This window comes from Triplophysa rosa, linkage group LG4 (genome assembly GCF_024868665.1).
Source record: "Triplophysa rosa linkage group LG4, Trosa_1v2, whole genome shotgun sequence".
Taxonomy (NCBI): Eukaryota; Metazoa; Chordata; class Actinopteri; order Cypriniformes; family Nemacheilidae; genus Triplophysa; species Triplophysa rosa.
Genome location: NC_079893.1, coordinates 30895616 through 30914179, shown reverse-complemented (window position 1 = coordinate 30914179; position 18564 = coordinate 30895616). Strand labels below are relative to the sequence as shown.

The 18564-nt window shown below is 39.6% G+C and overlaps 3 protein-coding genes across 5 annotated transcripts in view; 2 read left to right on the top strand and 1 right to left on the bottom strand.

Annotated features, from left to right (window-relative positions):
* Positions 1 to 7206, bottom strand: part of b3gntl1 (UDP-GlcNAc:betaGal beta-1,3-N-acetylglucosaminyltransferase-like 1) — a 12262-nt gene extending 5056 nt beyond the window's left edge. The window contains exons 1-7 of one of the 2 annotated variants that reach the window (XM_057332046.1): positions 6961 to 7206; positions 6197 to 6313; positions 6011 to 6110; positions 5698 to 5762; positions 2375 to 2440; positions 1553 to 1648; positions 107 to 202 (exon numbers count right to left, since the gene is read on the bottom strand). In XM_057332046.1, coding sequence (XP_057188029.1) covers positions 107 to 202; positions 1553 to 1648; positions 2375 to 2440; positions 5698 to 5762; positions 6011 to 6110; positions 6197 to 6313; positions 6961 to 7011 — 591 coding nt within the window. In that variant the 5' untranslated portion in view covers positions 7012 to 7206. The remainder of the gene's footprint in view (positions 1 to 106; positions 203 to 1552; positions 1649 to 2374; positions 2441 to 5697; positions 5763 to 6010; positions 6111 to 6196; positions 6314 to 6960) is intronic. The other variant, XM_057332048.1, reaches the window with a different exon arrangement.
* A 134-nt stretch (positions 7207 to 7340) lies between these two features.
* LOC130553181 (uncharacterized) lies at positions 7341 to 12866 on the top strand. 2 transcript variants are annotated; one of them, XM_057331982.1, is made up of 11 exons: positions 7341 to 8241; positions 8575 to 8698; positions 8826 to 9051; positions 9171 to 9447; positions 10381 to 10558; positions 10639 to 10715; positions 11039 to 11219; positions 11378 to 11644; positions 11969 to 12140; positions 12230 to 12378; positions 12527 to 12866. In XM_057331982.1, exons 1-11 carry the CDS (start codon positions 7948 to 7950, stop codon positions 12703 to 12705), a joined length of 2124 nt encoding a protein of 707 aa, XP_057187965.1. In that variant the 5' UTR covers positions 7341 to 7947; the 3' UTR covers positions 12706 to 12866. The 2 variants fall into 2 exon arrangements, with proteins under 2 accessions (XP_057187965.1, XP_057187966.1); XM_057331983.1 differs by having other exon boundaries at positions 11396 to 11644; positions 12527 to 12865.
* Positions 12867 to 14264: 1398 nt separating this feature from the next.
* LOC130553188 (zinc finger protein 750-like) lies at positions 14265 to 18381 on the top strand. Its single transcript, XM_057331998.1, has 3 exons — positions 14265 to 14586; positions 15480 to 16721; positions 17423 to 18381. The coding sequence occupies exons 2-3, from the start codon at positions 15538 to 15540 to the stop codon at positions 17970 to 17972; spliced, it is 1734 nt and encodes a 577-aa protein (XP_057187981.1). The 5' UTR covers positions 14265 to 14586; positions 15480 to 15537; the 3' UTR covers positions 17973 to 18381.
* Positions 18382 to 18564: the final 183 nt, after the last annotated feature.

Below are 18564 nucleotides of genomic sequence, written 5' to 3'. Positions count from 1 at the left end.
GAGAGAGAGAGAGAGAGAGAGAGAGAGAGAGAGAGAGAGAGAGAGAGAGAGAGTAAATGAATGAATATTGAAGGAGTTCAAGTGAATCCCAGCAGATGTTTGTCACCTTTCCTCCTTCATTAAACGGACCAACTTTCTGGAACCAATCGCTTGAGCAGAACCAGGTTGGCATGACGACCGTCGGCCCGTGAGAGGTGTAGACCTGACAAGAGCAAAAACCCATTGTTCAACGGTCGGAACGAACATAAACTTGATCGCTAAGCGAAAGATTCTAGATGCTGGAAGTCTGATGAGGAAAACGGTCCGATCTAGATGAAAACATTCACATGTTCTCAATATTCTGACAGCTCTTACTGACAGTAAAGATCCCAATGAGCTTTAACACACATACACGAACTGCTCGTTCGGGAATATTTTAATGACACATTCCAGATGCAAAACTATCAAACATGGTATTTTACTGGCGCAGTTGTCATAGTCACAAGGTCCAAAATGTCACTAGTCAATAACTATGATGTTCAGGGACAAAAGATGCAAATTATTTACAAATATATCCTTCAAGGTCTCAGTGTGTGTATGCGTCCACATCGCAGGGTTTGAATCATGCAAGTTTCTCAATGTTTACGGCGTTACCCTGAGCTGCCCGGAGCGTGTCGTAATGGATAAAAGATGTCGCCCCCTGGTATTCCCTCTGGACCCCGAACTGGAAAACGTTGGCTGTGTGAATGCACCCGGGACAAGCATGAATCTCGTCATTACAGAGAGAAAAACTACATTTGGACATTTCTGAAGAAATGTGTGAGAAACTTTAGCATCACAGTAGTTTTTTTTTCATATTGCAATGACATTGCGTGGGTACTCGTGAAGGTTGCCAGAACGTTGATGTATGGTTGCTGTGACAATGCATAGTGTTCTGGGTACAGTAGTTGCTAACGGGTCAATGTCAAAAGAATCCATGCCTCAAAAAAACTAACAAATAAATTTCACACATTACAAATATCGTGAGGATGAATTTTCATCGTGGATGAGATTAAATTCTATGGAGAAATGTCATATTTACGCTGTAAAGTTGATTCAAACCACTAAGTCTAATTCTCCTCTCTCTCTCTTTCATGTATTACAGTTATATATGGTCTTTAGAAGGTTCTCTCTGATCTCATGACCCTTGGGATCCGTTTCCCGTCCGCACGTGTGGATGCTCTGCGCTCACGCCCACTCGCCGTTTCCGTGGAAATATCTGTCTCCAGGTACGCATCCTGTTTCTACGGCGACCTACTGACCGCGTGGCACGCGACCCCTCGAAACACAACACGACTCGCCTTTCCTGACACACACACACATCCTGTCGACACGCACACACGCGCTGAAGCATCGTGAGGAAAAAGATCACAGACGCTGTGTATTCACTTATGTACACACATCACATCACATCACATCACATCACATCACATCACACATGTCTAAGTGAAATCACAGTTTACACGATTTACTGTAAATTATTTGTCGCTAGTGTAATTGTGCAGTATTTATAGACGCACAACATGTGTGTTACCTGTGTGATGATCTGATCTGGTGTCAGACTGTTGATCCACCTGGTGTATCGTTCTGTGGAGCCTTCAGGAACTCGACAAACTTTACAACCAACAATCTGACACACACACACATCATAATCATCACATTAAAGGTTAATATGAGTGTCATAAGTCTGTACACACATAAACATCCATGCATATAAAGTGAGATTGTGTGTTAAATGTTGAATTACAGAGAAAAACAATTTTACTGAAGACAATCACACAACAAAAACAGCGCTAAACTCTACACACACTCCGTCACAACACACACTTTAACCCATGCCTTTCATTTCCTCTCTCTCTCTCTCTCTCTCTGTGTGTGTGTGTGTGATCTCAGCTGTGTGTTTTCTCCCTGATCAGCCGCTGTTGTGTTTGGACTTCAGCCCGAGGTCAAAGGTCAATGCAACAAACCACTTTGATAAGAGAGTGTCTAATCAAAATGTGTCTGATCAAAACGTCTTCTTTTGTGTTCAACAGAATAAAAAGAATGATAAAGTCTTTTTTCCTACTATGGGAGTCAATGGGGGGCAAGATCTGTCTGGTTACAAGCATTCTTCCAAATATCTTTCTCTGTGTTCATCAGAACAAAGAAATTTATTCAGATTTGGAACAACTCGAAGGTGAGTAAATGATGACAGAATTTTCATATTGGGGTGAAGTGTCACTTTAAAGTCCCCACAGACAATCTGATAGATCAGAACCGTAAGCTGAATGTGAGCTTCAACCACCGCACAAACATCAGCAGACATCTTCATCCATCATCTGTGTGTGTGTGTGTGTGTGTGTGTGTGTGTACTCACAGCTGTTGGGTTTAACACAGCAGCTTCATGTTGTAGTCTCACCCTCTGAGGTCTCATGACATCATCCTGCAACACACACACACACACACACACACACACACACACCCACACACACACACACACACACACACACACACACACACCTGTGAGGACCAGAGCAGATTTTCATGACATCATCACCAAACCATGTGCTTCTGTTTGTCTGTGATTTAATGTATGAATATGGTGAAACATGCAAAGGGGCGATAAATCTACATTCACTCTAAAAATCAACACTTTTCAATCACTACTCGCTACAGTTAAGTAACATTTAATTTTTAAATGACTAAAAATATGAACTAAAATCACATTTGTGCATCAACTCAAGGCAGACAAATGTTTCGAATAACAAACAAAGCTTACTGACAGATATCATTACGTGCCCAGCTGAAATAACATGAAGTCATTTTCATCAGGTCAAGCGTTGAGTTTGTCACTTCACATGGAAAACGTTCTGCTAAACTTGGAGTCAAACGGTAGCTTTCCAATGCTCCGGTGTTGGAGGAGAAGAGAATTCCTGACGTTCCTGTTAACCTCAAGGAGAGCTGATTTTGGCCCTCTGGAAACCAGCACGAGGAAATGTCCTCCAAAATAACCAGACCACCATTACACACACACACCAGCCATAAAACAACTCGACACACACACCGTATCTCAGTAAAGTCAACACAACTTCAGGAATTACATGTGTGTGTGTGTGTGTGAGAGGTCAGTGTAGGTTTAACCACACAAACCACACCCAGGTTATTTTATGAGGACACACTGGTGCTTTTATAAAGAGCACATTACAATTAGTATACTATAGACTAACTCTAACCCACGGCAAAGTATGCACACTGCTAAGAATACATAACCTGCTCCTTTCATTTGATATTAAAATATCACTTATGCAAAACATAATTTTATATAATTTACTCAACATCATGTCACTCAGAAACTTATTTTTCAATTTGTGCATTTGCTTTGTTTCATACAAACCAAGTTTAAAGTGACGGTTCACCCTAAAATAAATATTCTGGTATCATTTGTCATTTCAAACCTGTAGGACTTTCTTTCTTCTGCAAAACAGGAAAGAAGATATTTTGAAGAATGTTGTCAATGGGACTCCATTCACTTGCATTGGTTTTGTGTCCATATAATAGAAGTGAATGGCGTCCGGTGCTGTTCGGATACCAACTTTCTTCAAAATATCTTCTTTTGTGTTCTGCGGAAGAAAGAAAGTCATACAGGTTCGAAATGACAAGAGAGTGAGTAAATGATGACAGAATTTTAATTTTTGGGTAAACTACCACTATAAAGGGACAGTTCCCTAAAAAAATGAGTCATTTCTCTAAATATCTTCATCAGTCAATCTTTTCTTGACAAAACAATTCTATATAAAATTTTAAGACTTGTAATACAGTGCAGAAGTCAAGTGGACGTCTTTTAGGATGCTATTTGCTATTTTTTGACTTTGAGCGTCCCAGTCTTCACTCCCAGTGTAAAGAAAAAACACTTCAGGTCGCTCTGCTCAACATCGTTTCAGTTTTACAAATCAAATAAAACATCAGTGTGAGTAAATGATGTCAGAATATTCATGTTGGTCTTAAGGTGACCTGTCACTTTAAATATAGAACTGCAAAAGCGAGGGAAGGATTTTTTTTCTTCTCTCATCGGTCTCACGCTCTTTCTTGCGACAGAGTTGGATCCGAACGGCTCCAGCGGCTCCACAGGAGACCGCTCGGCCCCGAAGCCAGCGGGAGATGGAACCGTGAGCTGAAGCCTCGCCGATATAACATCACAGATCTCCTTACACAACAGCACCGTGATTGACACACTACTGTGCCAGAGTGCACATAAATGATAACACAACACTAAATCAAACGCAGAGCAGCGCATGTTTGTTTTATGCTCATTTCAGAGCTGGCGGAAAAACCTCGAGACAAGCGTGAGAAGATGAAGGAGATAAAACACATGAGAATAAACAGCGCGAGAAGCGACAATAAACTGAGGAGCTGGAAATGTCCACAGACGTCTGATTCATCTACACAGCGTGTGTGTGTGTGTGTGTGTGTGTGTGTGTGTGTGTGTGTGTGCGTGTGCGTGTGCGCGCGTGTGGACATGCCCACAGGATTTAAGTAAAACCTGAAACCAGCTACATTGTGAGAAGCAGAGAACAACTGAAATCGTTCAGGTTTATGTTTAGAAGTAGAGGATAGACTCAATATAATACAACATAATAATCTAATGTAAGGATGTAACAAAATTTCAGCTCACGGTTCAAAACAATACACAATACTGGATTCACAATTACAACATTTAAACCTACATTTAATGTAAAATATGAAATCCAAATAAGAAATGTCATGATTGCGATATAAACCTAATCTAATGTCATGTAATGCAATTAATAAAATAATAACTAAATGGCGTTGAAGCCATTCAATATAGCAACGATTTCAATACAGCTGCGGAAAAAAATAAGAGAGCATTCCAAATTTTCATTTAATCATCATTTCATCACCATGGCATTCAATGACCATCCAATACATCATAGGTGTATTGTGGTCATTTCAGTCCAGTGTCTGTTGAATTTCAACTAAATCAAACCTCAGGAGTGAACTTTTTCTAAACACATGAAGAAATATTACTGTTGTATTTCTTAAGTGAACATGAACTTGTTTTCTTTGCGGTATATATAGAAACAATACTTTTATGTGAAATTTGGGAGAAATATTGTTAGTAGTTCACAGAATGAAACAAAAATGATCATTTTACCTAAACACACACCTGGAAATAGTAAATTCAGAAAAACTGACAATAATTTTGAAATGATCATAGCTGTGTATATATATATACACACACACACACACACACACACACACACACACACACACACACATGGACGTCAATGGAAAGTCTCCACCTTTATAAACTAAGCAATGTGTGTATATTTCTCATGATCTAGAGGACACCGAGTCCTTTCACACACCACAGGAGACGTTTCACTCTCACAGACAGCTCACAGCAAGAATAACATTTATTAAATCTCACTGTGTGTGTGTGTGTGTGTGTGTGTGTATTGAATATCACCATGACTCAACGGCTCTCAACTCCAATCAGTGGACATGAAACAGACTAGATTTCATCATGTTGAGCTGTCTGACACACACTCATGAATGTGGTTTCTCTGACAGGTCTGTCAAACACACTGTCTGCTGTGGTTGTCACCTGCCTGCCTGCGTGTGTGTGTGTGTGTGTTCATTCTCACCCACATGTGTCACGTGTCTGTCTTAAACACTCACCGCATCCTGAAAACAGAGGAATCGTCCGGAGCTCTGACACACTGCCTGGTTTTTAGCAAATCCAACTACAGGAAAAAGAAAAAAAATACACATGATTATGTGCAGTTGGGAGTCCAATGATTCGCTATGATTCACTGAATTCAATACAATGATTCATTGAACTCATTACAATGATTGATAATAGGCTCATGATTCAAATGAACCGAATCTGATCGAAAAAATATTAAATCAATACTTATTCATTTTAAATATTCACGCCGTGACCGTGCGCACACAAACACACAGGTATGTCGGCAATAAAGTTACTACACACCTCCTCTAGGACTGGTGGAGTTATGGCCTGACATCACCATGGAAACGCCTCTCTCCTCCAACCTCTCCCTCCAGCTTTCAATCATCTCTCTGGAGTTATCCTGACCGACAGAGAGAAAGATGATGCGTGAAATCACCCTTCTGGCTGATCTTTGATATGAAATGTTGAGGTGGAGCGAGTGTTTACCGTACTGCCGTCGTCATACACAGACAGCTCCATACAGCCCTGAAAATCCTGCTGGAGTATCGACTGAAGACACTCGTCCAGCCAATCGGAGGCGTTATACACCGGCATGATCACAGACTGAAAACACACACACAATAAACACACAGAATCGATATTGACTGATGAGTGTTTATGTTTCTTAATAAATGAAACAGAGTTACGTATGAATTACAACTTGTTATTGTAAATAATCATTGCTGACCAGTAGTAAGCAAATATTAAACCGTCAGTTATTATTATTGGGTAAACAAGAGCAATGTTGAGTGCAATGATAATCTATACAATGTGTGTATCATACGCTACTGTTCACAAAGTTACTAAACTAATACTAAACTAATGTGCAGAAATATTTTATCAACCAGAAGTTTAAAACTCGAGATTGTGCAGTTATTTTTATACATCTAGATCGTAGTTATTTACATAAATTACTTCAAATTACAATGGTTATATTTTAAATCTTTAACATGTAAAATATTTGTTTAATTCTCCATGTTTGGTGTCCCTTGATTACGTTAAATGAACAAAGGGTTAAAATGTGAAATTATTGCAATAATAATAATACTAATTGACGTCGTAGGTTGTCGAAAGGACCCAAAAAAAGAGAGATTCTGTTATGTTGTTCTGTTAACGTCTGCCTTAACCCATTTCCCAGGACATTAATTAAACATTTGGTAGTTTAATATAATTTTCAACAGTGTATGGGACATAAAGAGTTAATGACTCACCACTTCAGCGCTGCTGCCCTCTGTTGGCTGACTGCAGTCGCGCGCAGACATCTGCGGTTCGTCTCGTGTGCAGAACCGCTTTAATTCTTACAGCTGCTCATCTCTCAAACTCACACTTACACGTCACTAATGTCTATCATCTCGAATATGTGGTCATTTCGCTCTTACAGTGTTAAACACACACACATTTCCTGTGTTTTGTTCTTCATTCGCGCCTCCACGCGTGTCAATCAGCGCATGCTCACAGTCCACTTCCGCGTGAGGGCAGGAGCAGCGAGATGATTTGTCGATGGAAAACGCGGACGTGCGTTTGATTGGACGGAACAGATGTCAGTCATTTTGCGCGTCTCTGAACGGAAGCACGTGATCACGTCAAGAAACCGAAACTGAACGCTAAATAACCGATACTAGCGCCAAATACAACATCATAGCATGACGATAGCATCTTTATAGATACGTACACATTATTTAAAGAACCTCGTAGTGCCAGGTTATATTTATGAATGTTAAAGTATTTTCTGACACCAGTACTGTACTAAAGTACCGTCATTTTGTGTCTGTAATAAATAAAACGTATGAAATTTATGCTAATGTCCCAAGCTTGCGTTGTTGGAGTTGTATAGTGGTACATACATTGTTGTATTGGGGTACGGCAGCGAATTGTTTACTTATTTTGTGTTTTCCAACAAATGGGCAGACAAAATCTTAAAGGGTTCATCGGATGAAAATCCAAATTTGTCTATGTTTAAGTGCTATAATCGGGTGCCCGGTGCATCTAGCAACCCAGAAAACGTGAAAAACAAGATCCCAGTAAATTTGTTTTGATGAGCCATTCCCTGCAAGCATGTGAGAAATCGAGCCGTTCAGATTTCCCCCTTGTAGTGACGTAGAGGGAGGCTCTTATTATAATGTTACCGCCCCTTAATCTACGCAATTCCACCCACGTGCTATTGTAGAATTACAAGCGACAGCCGTGTACCTGACGCCATGGCTAAAGTTCGTGGACAACATGCGAATTGCAATGTACTGGGCTGCACAGACGAACACAAGTCTTTGTTTAGAGTCCCAACCTCGGAAAAGACGAGACAGGAGTGGATTTATTTTATTTTTGGCGGAAATCCCCCAGAACGCCTAAGTAAAAACCTCCACGTGTGCGCGAATCACTTCAAGCCGGAATGCTTTGTGAACCTGGGGCAGTACAAAGCAAGATTAGCTTCGAAGTTGTTGCTCAACGTGGGAGCAAGACCAACTGAACGAGGCAACGCTGCAGATGGAAAAAATGTAAGTATTAACTAGGAACTGTCTGAAATTACGTAATGTAAAAGACCGTATAACGCTAGCATATAATAGCGAAGGGAGCTAACGTTAAGTGACATGCTAAATGGAGCATTCAAAGCCAGTGTTATTATATGTTATTTGTCAAATGGGTACTTGGAGTTTGGCTGTATGTATGTTGTGCGTTAATATGTGTAGCTGTGCCTGTACTGTCGCTAATGATTATTGTTTTGCTAATGAATGGTGATAATAAAAGCGTTTGTGGATAGAACATGAGTACGGTTGCCCTTTGCAACACTTGGATGTAATGCACATGCAGTAATTATGTCTGGTCTTAAGGCAAGCACATCTGAAGAATTGACCAAGGTGCATCATGTGGCCTGTCAGACAGACACGCCAAAATTGCGCACAGTTGCCACCCAGCTGTCAGTAAAAACTTTAGGACCTCACTACCAAAGCAAAGGTATGGTTACGGAGATCCCTTGTATGTTGTCATTGTTTTCTGTGTCTTTGTTACTTCTAAGCTGTAGTTGACATAATTTGACTTTCAAGCATCAATGGCATAGTAAAAACATTCTATTTTTATTTAGGCACACAGACAACTCTGTTACGCCCTGACGTTGGTGTTGACACCTTTCAACCACTCCTGTCATTAACACCAATAAAGAGGCCTAGTAAGAGACCTCGCTTAGAGATGGAGGATGAAAAGGAGGACCCTATGGGACGCAGCTCAAGCATTAACATTGAAGAGCCAATGGATTCTACGTATGATCCTGTAGACTCTGACGCAACTTTGACGGAGCCATCCGATATAACGTGAGTAATCAGAATGTATAGACTTTTATTGTTTAGTTGGATTGCTTTTGTCAAAATATTTACAACGTTGTGATGTGGAAGTCGGTCATTTTTCAATGAAATCTTTGTATTTCTAACAGAATGGAATCCTCTAAGCCGGCTCATAAGACTGCTACATACATCGTGTATGAAAACTGTCTGCTGGAGCTCTTTGAGAAGTGCCCGATATGTCATAGGGTTTCAGATGTGCGGACAAGAAGGGTTGGCACATTTCTCTCTGTGGAACAGCAGTGCCCACACTGCGAGTTCTTTAGAAAATGGAATAGTCAGCCTGTTCTTGGAAGCACTCCTGTAGGGAACCTCCAGCTTTCTGTTGCACTGTATGCCAATGGTGCCTCTTTCTTCAAACTTGAAAAGGTAGGGTATATGATTGTTACTGTATAACAAATCATTGAATTTAGCAATTATTTTCACTAAGAACTCTACATGATAAGGGAAGAAATGAACATAGTAAAGCCCATTGCACATTGAGTCCGAAATTTGCGTCTGAAATTTCTGCACGTTAAAAAATAAATACGACCTCACGTTGTGTCAATCACATTTACACACTGCCTCCGATGTTTTCGTCCATCATAAAAAAATCGGACTGGGTTAGATTTTCTGCGTTTTTCGCATCCGTGGCAACTTAGCAAGCATTTTGAGAGGCGTTTTTTAACAATTCAGAGACACCGTACAAACGAGCGCCGAAAAAATACGAAAAAACGCATACGAAAATTTCGGACTGTATGTGCAACAGTGTTGGGTAAGTTACTCTGAAAAAGTAATTAATTACTAGTTACTAATTACATATTCAATAGTGAAATTAGATTACTGTACAAATGACTCTCTCCAAAAAGTATTTAGTTACTTATTACTAATTACTTTCTATATCCTACATCAACCTTGATTAGTTAAGTGATTCAAGGATAGACATGAAACGGCTCTTTTAATTCATTCAAATAAATAATATAAACTACATAAAGTACTCTTATTTACTGACCAAAGTATTACAAATGTGAGAATTACACATTAAAGTATTCATTTTAAAGTTAGACTTTGAATTTTGATGTTAATTCCACTATTGCACACACATACTGTATATTACACAAAGTATTTAGTTGAATTACTTCAAAAGTAAGTGTAATTAAATTACAGAAAAAATAAGAGTAATCTCTTACTTTACTTTTTCAAGTGAAAAGTAATTCAATTACAGTAACTTATTACTTAGTAACTAGTTACACCCAACACTGATGTGCAAAGACCTTTAGTCTAAAGCTGTACATAAACAGTCTTTGCTTTTTCTGACCTCAGATATTCCGGGCAATGCAACTGAAAATGTACCACTATGACACCTTTCGAAGACATGCCAGGATGTACATAGAGCCCGCAATCGTACATAGTTGGAAGACCGCACAGGATGCCATGTTGCAACAGCTCAGTCAACAGCAGAATGTCATCCTGGGAGGTGATATGAGAGCTGACTCGCCAGGTAATCTGTTTTAGTTTATAGACGCTGTAAATAATGTAACATGGAATGAATGGAAAAAAATGACACATTTATCTGTGCAGGTCATTGTGCCAAATTTGGTAGTTACACGGTCATGGACCTAAGGACCAGCTCTATTATTGATCTGCAGCTAGTTCAGGTACGACTAAAAATACAGACTATTATAATCCTTTTTAGTAATCCGTTACTGAAAAATTGTCATCCAATGCTAGACCACTTAATAGCAGGATAAAACACAAAACCAAAGCAATAACAACTGATATGATGAGTCTATCAGGAGTATCAGTAAAAGGGTTTGATATCAAATTTTAAAAGTGAAATGCAGATTAAACCATACTGTATGTTGCGAAATGTAAATGTTACAAAATAAAATTCATTCATCAATTTTTCAGTGTGTAATGATTAGCTAACAAAACAGGAATGGTCAACTATCCTCATTTATACCCTTTCTTTTATGAGCAGAGTAATGAAGTCGGAGGGAGCAATAATATGGAGAAAGAGGGACTGAAGAGAAGCCTCGAGCTCTTGAGGACACGCAGCGTGACATGCGATAGTATAGTCACAGACCGCCATCCTCAAGTACAGACATTTCTGCAGGAGGCCAACATCACACACTATTACGATGTCTGGCACATAGAAAAAGGTATTAGCCCCTGTGTGTCTGTGGAGGGGGATTTATTTATTTCAGAACTTTCATCAATAACCTGATCTATAATCAAAGGTTATTCTGTAATCAAAGCATCAAGATTAGAGAAATGTCATTTTTATAGAGCTGATGCTATGCCCATGTCCACAATACAGATTTTATTGTATTGTTAGGAATATCCAAGAAAATTTTGAAGATCGCTCGGCGTAAGGAATGCGAGAACCTGCAGAAGTGGCAACGGAGTATAAAAAACCACATTTATTGGACTGCAGCCTCTTCTTCATCAGGGCACGAGAGAGTGGCAAAGTGGACTTCCATTCTCAATCATGTACAGGACATACACACACATGAAGATCCGGGTTTTCCACGGTGTTTGCATCGGCAACACACATCTAGGGACAAGAGCAAGTGGTTGAGAGCTGGTATGTTTACTCATTTGGTTATTTTATATGATATAACTCATTACTCCATGACTTCTTTTGAAAAGCAAAGCGCACCCACACATCAGCTCTGAGAGCTCCAAGCGTTCTCATGTTTTTTGCCATGCTCGCTTCCACTTACTTATGTCATGATTTTAAAAAATGTATCGATATAGAGGTATCACTATCGAGAAATAAAATATTGCGATAGTTACATGTATCGATATTTTTGCACAGTATATATGATTGACATTTTCTTCTTAACACTCGATTCATTTTTCTTCACTTTAAAATGATTCTTTATTATTGCATCCTTTCCCCTACAAGCAACATCTTCCTTATGTAGACTAGAGAATGTGCTTACCAACAAGAGGATTCTAAAGGATGTTGAGAAGCTGAGCCCTCACCCTCAGACCTCAGCGTTGGAGGCATTTCACGGTGTAATTCTGCGTTTCGCGCCCAAGAATGTAGTGTTTCCGTTTCTTGGAATGCTGTGCAGGTAAGTCAATAGTAATTGATTGTACGCATATTTTCTCATACACACGTGAGAGACTTAACGTATGTTCTAGCTTTACTTTTTCTCTAAAGACTCTATCTGGCAGCGCTGCATTTTAATGAAAATGCTCGTCGGCCCCAAGCCACCACCGCAGCTGGCAAACCACTGTTCAAAGTCTCTTTTCCGAAATACAGGAAAGGAGAATGTACTGTGAAGCCGGTCAAAGTAAACCCAACCTACCGTACGTTTCACATGCTTTTATTTAAAAGGGACGGTTAAATATTGTTGAGACAAGTAGAAAGTTCTAAGGAATAATAACAAAGTGACTGATGTGCAATACAGCTATTGGGAACATTACAAAATAAAACCTAATTACAATGTGTCAACAGATTATGTGGACGACCTGATGGACCTTGTCTTTGACAAAGTTGCGCAGGACCCGACCCCATATGTGGAAGAGGTGTTGAAGATCCCCATACCCGAGGATCTCACTGCCCAGTTTCAGAAACCAGACAAGCTGGAAGTAATAGACCGATATGTGTCCAGGTTCAACCAAGGGCCGGTCTGAAGCCCACATATCGACCACGAGCATCAGGGAACTCTCTCTTTATTCGTAAAGCCACCCTGATGCGCCGGCCCAGAAAACCCCAACACCAGCTGACCAAGCTTCTGTACGCCAATGTACCGGCTGAAACAAGAAATAAATCTATATTTTGAAAAATAATATAATTGTTGTGTATCTTTTACCTTGCTTTATGTATTCTATTCGTATTTATCTGTATCAATAAGATGTACTGTGCCTGCTATTTTATACTACACATTTATTGTGTTTAAAAAGCACTGTTTGTGTGTAGTAGTCATTAATACAATAAACGTTTGCACAGTTTATGTGATTTCATTACATGATATTTTGTAATAAATGTAAAGTTATGCTGCATAAAATTTTAACGCTAAATGACCAATGAAACAAAGACAACATTAACATGTTTAGTATCTAAAGCCAGGTTTCCATTACCCTTCAAAATGCACAAATTGAAATAGCACATTGAAAATACGCCCAATGGCACACAAAGTCTTGGGTACAAAGTAGAATGCAGTTGGACAGACAACTGTATGACTACAGACTTAAGTGACAGTATGTAGTGCAGACGAACAGTGCAAAGTATAAATAGACAGACTACAAAAAAGACAATATACATTATACACATATGGACAGTATATACACATTAGACGTTGAACATACACATTAAATATGCAGGTGTACACATGAATGTGTATGTATAATGGATCAACCATATAGTGCAGCTATAGGTATGGATGCATTGCATTAGGTGCGATGCATGATGCATTATAGTCCATGAAACTAGTGCATGGTAAAAAGAAGTGTGAGCTTGTGGAGTGTGTCAGTTTTTGATGTTGAGCAGTCTAATAGCCTGAGGAAAAACCGTCCTTCAGCCGGTACTTGTCTATTGTCTAAGTACATTTTGTATTATTATGAAATTCCTTTTTATATTTTGTTAAAACTGGAATCTAAACTAATCGGTGTTTTCTGTCTTTTTTTAAAAAAATCCTTATTCGGTTATCATTGTCATTAATTCATATTTGAATTTATAGTAATTAATCTGAATGTATGCTTAAAATACACTTAGTAGGAAAAAAGTGTATGAGAGTCCGCAAGTCGTCATTGGTGAAATAATCATATCTCACTGGCAGGACCTGTAGAGCTGTACATACCTGTGCACACCTGCCCTTACCTGTTACCCATCCAACCCTTCTTTTGACATACGAGTGAGAGCATGAGGCAGATTTTTTACACCTGCTGATGTATTCAAACAGCCACACCTCAGAGACATAAACGTACTCTTAACATCCGGCACAACAGCACCTGAGGTTACAGGCAGATGTTTGTGCCCTTGAGACAGAGAAAGATCAAGCTCAACCACATTCTGCTCATGCCAACCTGTCAACACTAACACACGGTCCATCTCTGTGTTTATCTCCATTAAAATCATCACTCGAGCTTTTCCAGGTTAGTGTGATGTTGACTGAATGACCTTTTTATGTTCTAGAAAATGTTGAAGGATGGTGTGTGAGAGATTAAAGGGAATACAACACTTCCTGTAGGAGTAAATCACGAATGAGATCTTATTAATACATCTGTGTTTTTTATAAACCGATGGAGAGCAAAAATAGATGTTCATTGAATGTTTTATATACTTGTGTAATGTTATAATCGCACATGAAGCTGTTCTGTACCTGCAGGCCTGGATTCATCATAGCTGATGTCGTATCCTCAGGGCTTTACGAACTGATGCTGAGCTCCGCCCCCTTTCACGCGTGTCACCGGCAGACAGGTCGAGCCTGTCCTTCAGCAGACATGACTCTAGTCTCTTCACCTGTGCAACACATCCAGATCACAGGTGATCTACTGATCCAACACGCCGTCACGGTAAGAAGAAAACACACATTTTACATGAATGTGAATTTTAGATGTATTGAACATTATGAGATAGATTCGATTTTATTGCAAAACTGGTGATAACATTAGACAAAGATGCTTAAATGAAGTTCAAATGATTCAGAGTCTGAATGTTAAAGTAAAAAAGTATAATTATCACAAATAAATCCATTCAAAATGTTGCTTAAATATTATATTTACTGCTGTGAAACTGCGGTGACTTGGTATTAGCCACTTCTGAAAAAATGTCATAATTTTACAGTATAAATGATCAATGAACTTTTTAAAAATCTTTTTGCTCGATCTCTGTACTGGATCTAACCATACAGCAGTTCACGTTGCGTTTACAAATGAAATTGCATTTTAAACCTGCATTTGTTCTTTATATGTAAATATAAACTTATGAGCTTGAGCAATAACTGAGAACTAGTTAAAACAAACACAGTAGGATTGACTGAGCTGACAGCAGAAACCATCAGTCTCAGTCCGGCCCGCTCACGTCTGACAACCAGGAACCAGAGGAACTCGAGCGACGGGTTACGACAGCGAGATGGGCGGGACTTAACCGGAGAAAAGCTGACTTTAGACTAAACTAAATGTAGAATGAGATGAGCAGAAAGATAAGAACTGAAAATAAAGCGCAAGACTACAGTTAGATGCAAATGAACTCATAGTTACTATGATTTACAAGCACTGTTGCTATAGACTCACGCTGGTTCCTGAAAGCCTCGGGCTAAAGTTTCCCCCACGCTTGCGAGTTTTATTCAAACGTGAACACAGACATGACAGCAATTATTCAAATGATCGGCTGAGAGAGGAACCTAATAGAGTTTCACTCCAGCACATCAACAGACTAATACAAGTTTTATTTCTCTCTTTTAAAGGCAGTACAAGCAACACCGTTCAGTCATTGTAGGTTCATCGACAGTTTCTCCCGTCGGGATGAGCATCTCTGCCAAAGACCGCAAGCCGAAGAAGCCTCATTACATCCCCCGTCCCCCCGGCAAGCCGTTCATATACCATTGCTTCCAGTGTCCCTTCACCTGCAACCAGAAATCCCACCTGTTCAACCATATGAAATACAACCTGTGCAAGATCTCCATCTCCATAACTGACAAACAAAGCAGAAGTCCGTCTCACGCTTCCGCCGCAACCAACATCCCGTCCGCAATGGACACAAGCTTGAGTGACGCGTCAAAGGAAACGAAGTCTGGAGTGGAAGTGATTGATAGCGGAGGCGAGTCCGAAGCATCTTCCCACAACGATGTCACTTTAAATCACGATGAATCCTGCGAGAAGAAAACACAGAAGGAAGCAGATCTTCCAAAACGACATCGCTCTGAGTCTGTGTCGTCATCTTCAGACGTTACACCCGTGTATAAACCCGAAGCTCTTCTCCCTCGGGTTTCTCATGTGTTCAGCCCTGTGGGCGTCTGGACACCCCCGGTCTCATTTCCACCCAGCTCTTTAAGTCCTGAACACAAACCACACCTGAAGGACAGAGAGATGCTGGATTGTTCCTATCACGGTGCTGTGTTTCCGGGATATTATGCCTACGGCGTTCCCATCTCTCTGCATCCGCTCTACTCCCAATATTACACCCCAACCCCAACCCCGCCTCACCCGCACCTCCTCCCGTACTCCCTGGACGGCCCGCTGTTTCCAAGAGAACTGCTGCCAGTGAGTTCTCCATCCCGTGAGGAGTATTTTAGATACTATCATGCGTTTTTGACTCCGGATTATAGTCAGAATGCTCAAATCCACCCCGCAGTGCCTTACTTTATCCCGTACTCGGAAGAAACCCATCACGTGACAAATATGACTCCTGGGTTTTCACTGGCATCAAGATATGAAGCGGCTGAGTTCTCAAGCGTGCAGCATGTCATGAGCGAGCACACGTGTGAAGAGAGAGAGCTCAGGGTGAATACTGAAGGAGAAGAGCTTCAGGTGTGTCCACAGACGGGATGCTCTGCTGCTGGGTCGCCAGTTGGACCGCACGGTCACCATGGTTACCAGCAGCCAGAGGATGAGGAGGTAGTGCTGGACAGCCAATCAGAAGAGAGGGGTGCGGCCATACAGATAGACGAAGATGGTCAGAGACATGAGGAAATGAAAGGCATTGAAAGGTGAGATAAAATATGGTCTATTTTATGGGAAAGTAACTTTTCGTTTTTAAATGTATAGTTATTTTATTTTAATTAATTAATTTATTTATTATTTGATAAATATTTAATATTTTTATTTTTAATGCGAATAAATAAATAAATAATACAATAAAAGGAATGACAAAAGAAAAATAAACACAAAAAGCAATTAAATAGTCACAAAAAACATTTATAAAATAAATATTATTTATTATTATTTTAATAAATTAACTGAAGACACCCTTAATTTTCAAAGAATACACTAAATTTTATTATATTATTATTATTGGATTTTTTTTAGTTACTTTTGAAATTCTTCAGTGAAAAATTGTTAATGTAAGAGCTAATAAGTAATATGAAGTAAAAAATGCTGTACATATTTTTAGATTTTTTGATACATTGTATATAGTTTCATTGGACGCACACACCTGGCCCGAAGTTAAATTCCAGTCTGTGTTTTTGATGATAATATAACAATTTATTTTATATTACATTTGTAATAATATTAATTACAATTACTACTTTATTGTATATTCATTGTATTAAGTTAAATTAAAACTCAACAGTTATTGATTCTTTCCGGAAGTCTAGAAGTTAAGTTTGGGCCACATAACGTTTGTTTATGTTGTTGCCGCTGAAACCGTCTATAATCTCTTATATTTTTCTCTTTTTTGTCTCTGCAGGTCACCAGCATTTGGGGGGAGAGAGACAGAAAGTGACGATCATCATGTCATGAGTCCTCTCAACCTCTCCAGAAGAGTTCAGATCAAGAATGATGCTTCAGTTCAACAGTCTCATCCTCTGAATCTGTCTGTGAAGGAAGAGAGCCAATCACAGAGCAGCTCGAGTGAAGACGGCCCATCTCGGCAGGGGATTGTGGGTAGCGGGACATCACAGATGAACAATGATTCACTCGTAGAGGAAGAGACAACGGCTGCATTCGCTCTGTGCCAGCTGGCCCGGTCCATTCTAACAGATCCAAGCGGAAACTCAAGGCCAACATCTGACCGTGATCAAACGGATCCCACTCCAACAAACACAAGCTCCACAAAACCATGTCCAGAATCAAATTTAGATGAATGCTCCGCCCATCCTTCTGACGCAACAGAAGTCTCCGCCTCCACGTCAAATGTTAAACATCCAAAGAGTAAAGCACGTGGAGCACACGGCACCAAAAGAAAACGAATGAGTGACCTCAGTAACCGCAATCTGAGGAAAAGAACTTGCCATTAAAATGAAACGTGTTTTACAGATTTTGTGTTTAAACACATCATAAACATTCATGACGTTTTTTTGAAGAAGAAGAATTTTTCAACAGCTGTGTTTTAATTGAAACATTGAATCATATTTATTTTTCACTTTTTAAACTGTTAAAACTACTTCGTTTCATATTGTTCATGTATTCACATCTGAGTTTAAAATAATAATAATAAAACAACAACAAAAGTCAGACTGGCTTAAAATGACTGTGCAAACACACAAGTATGCCAAAGACGCAAACGTTTGCAACAAACATCTAAAACACGTTATCGCAGGTCTGTCACGCCAGAAAGCAGCAGGTGCATGTGAAACCTGTTTAACCGCTGAAAGTGCAGTTATATCCAGCAGGTTCAGACATGTTCGTTACTGTTAAACCTGTCGCTCTCTCTGTCTCCGTCATGAAAGTGTCAGACCTCCTACACATGAGGATTACAATTCATCATTTCACACATAAAGTTACTTGTACAGACATAGAATAAAGTTTTTTTTTTCTGGTTTGGTAAGGCCTCCAAACTGTAGACAACTTGATTTAAAAAGCGACCTCTGCTGGTCATATGGGGTATTG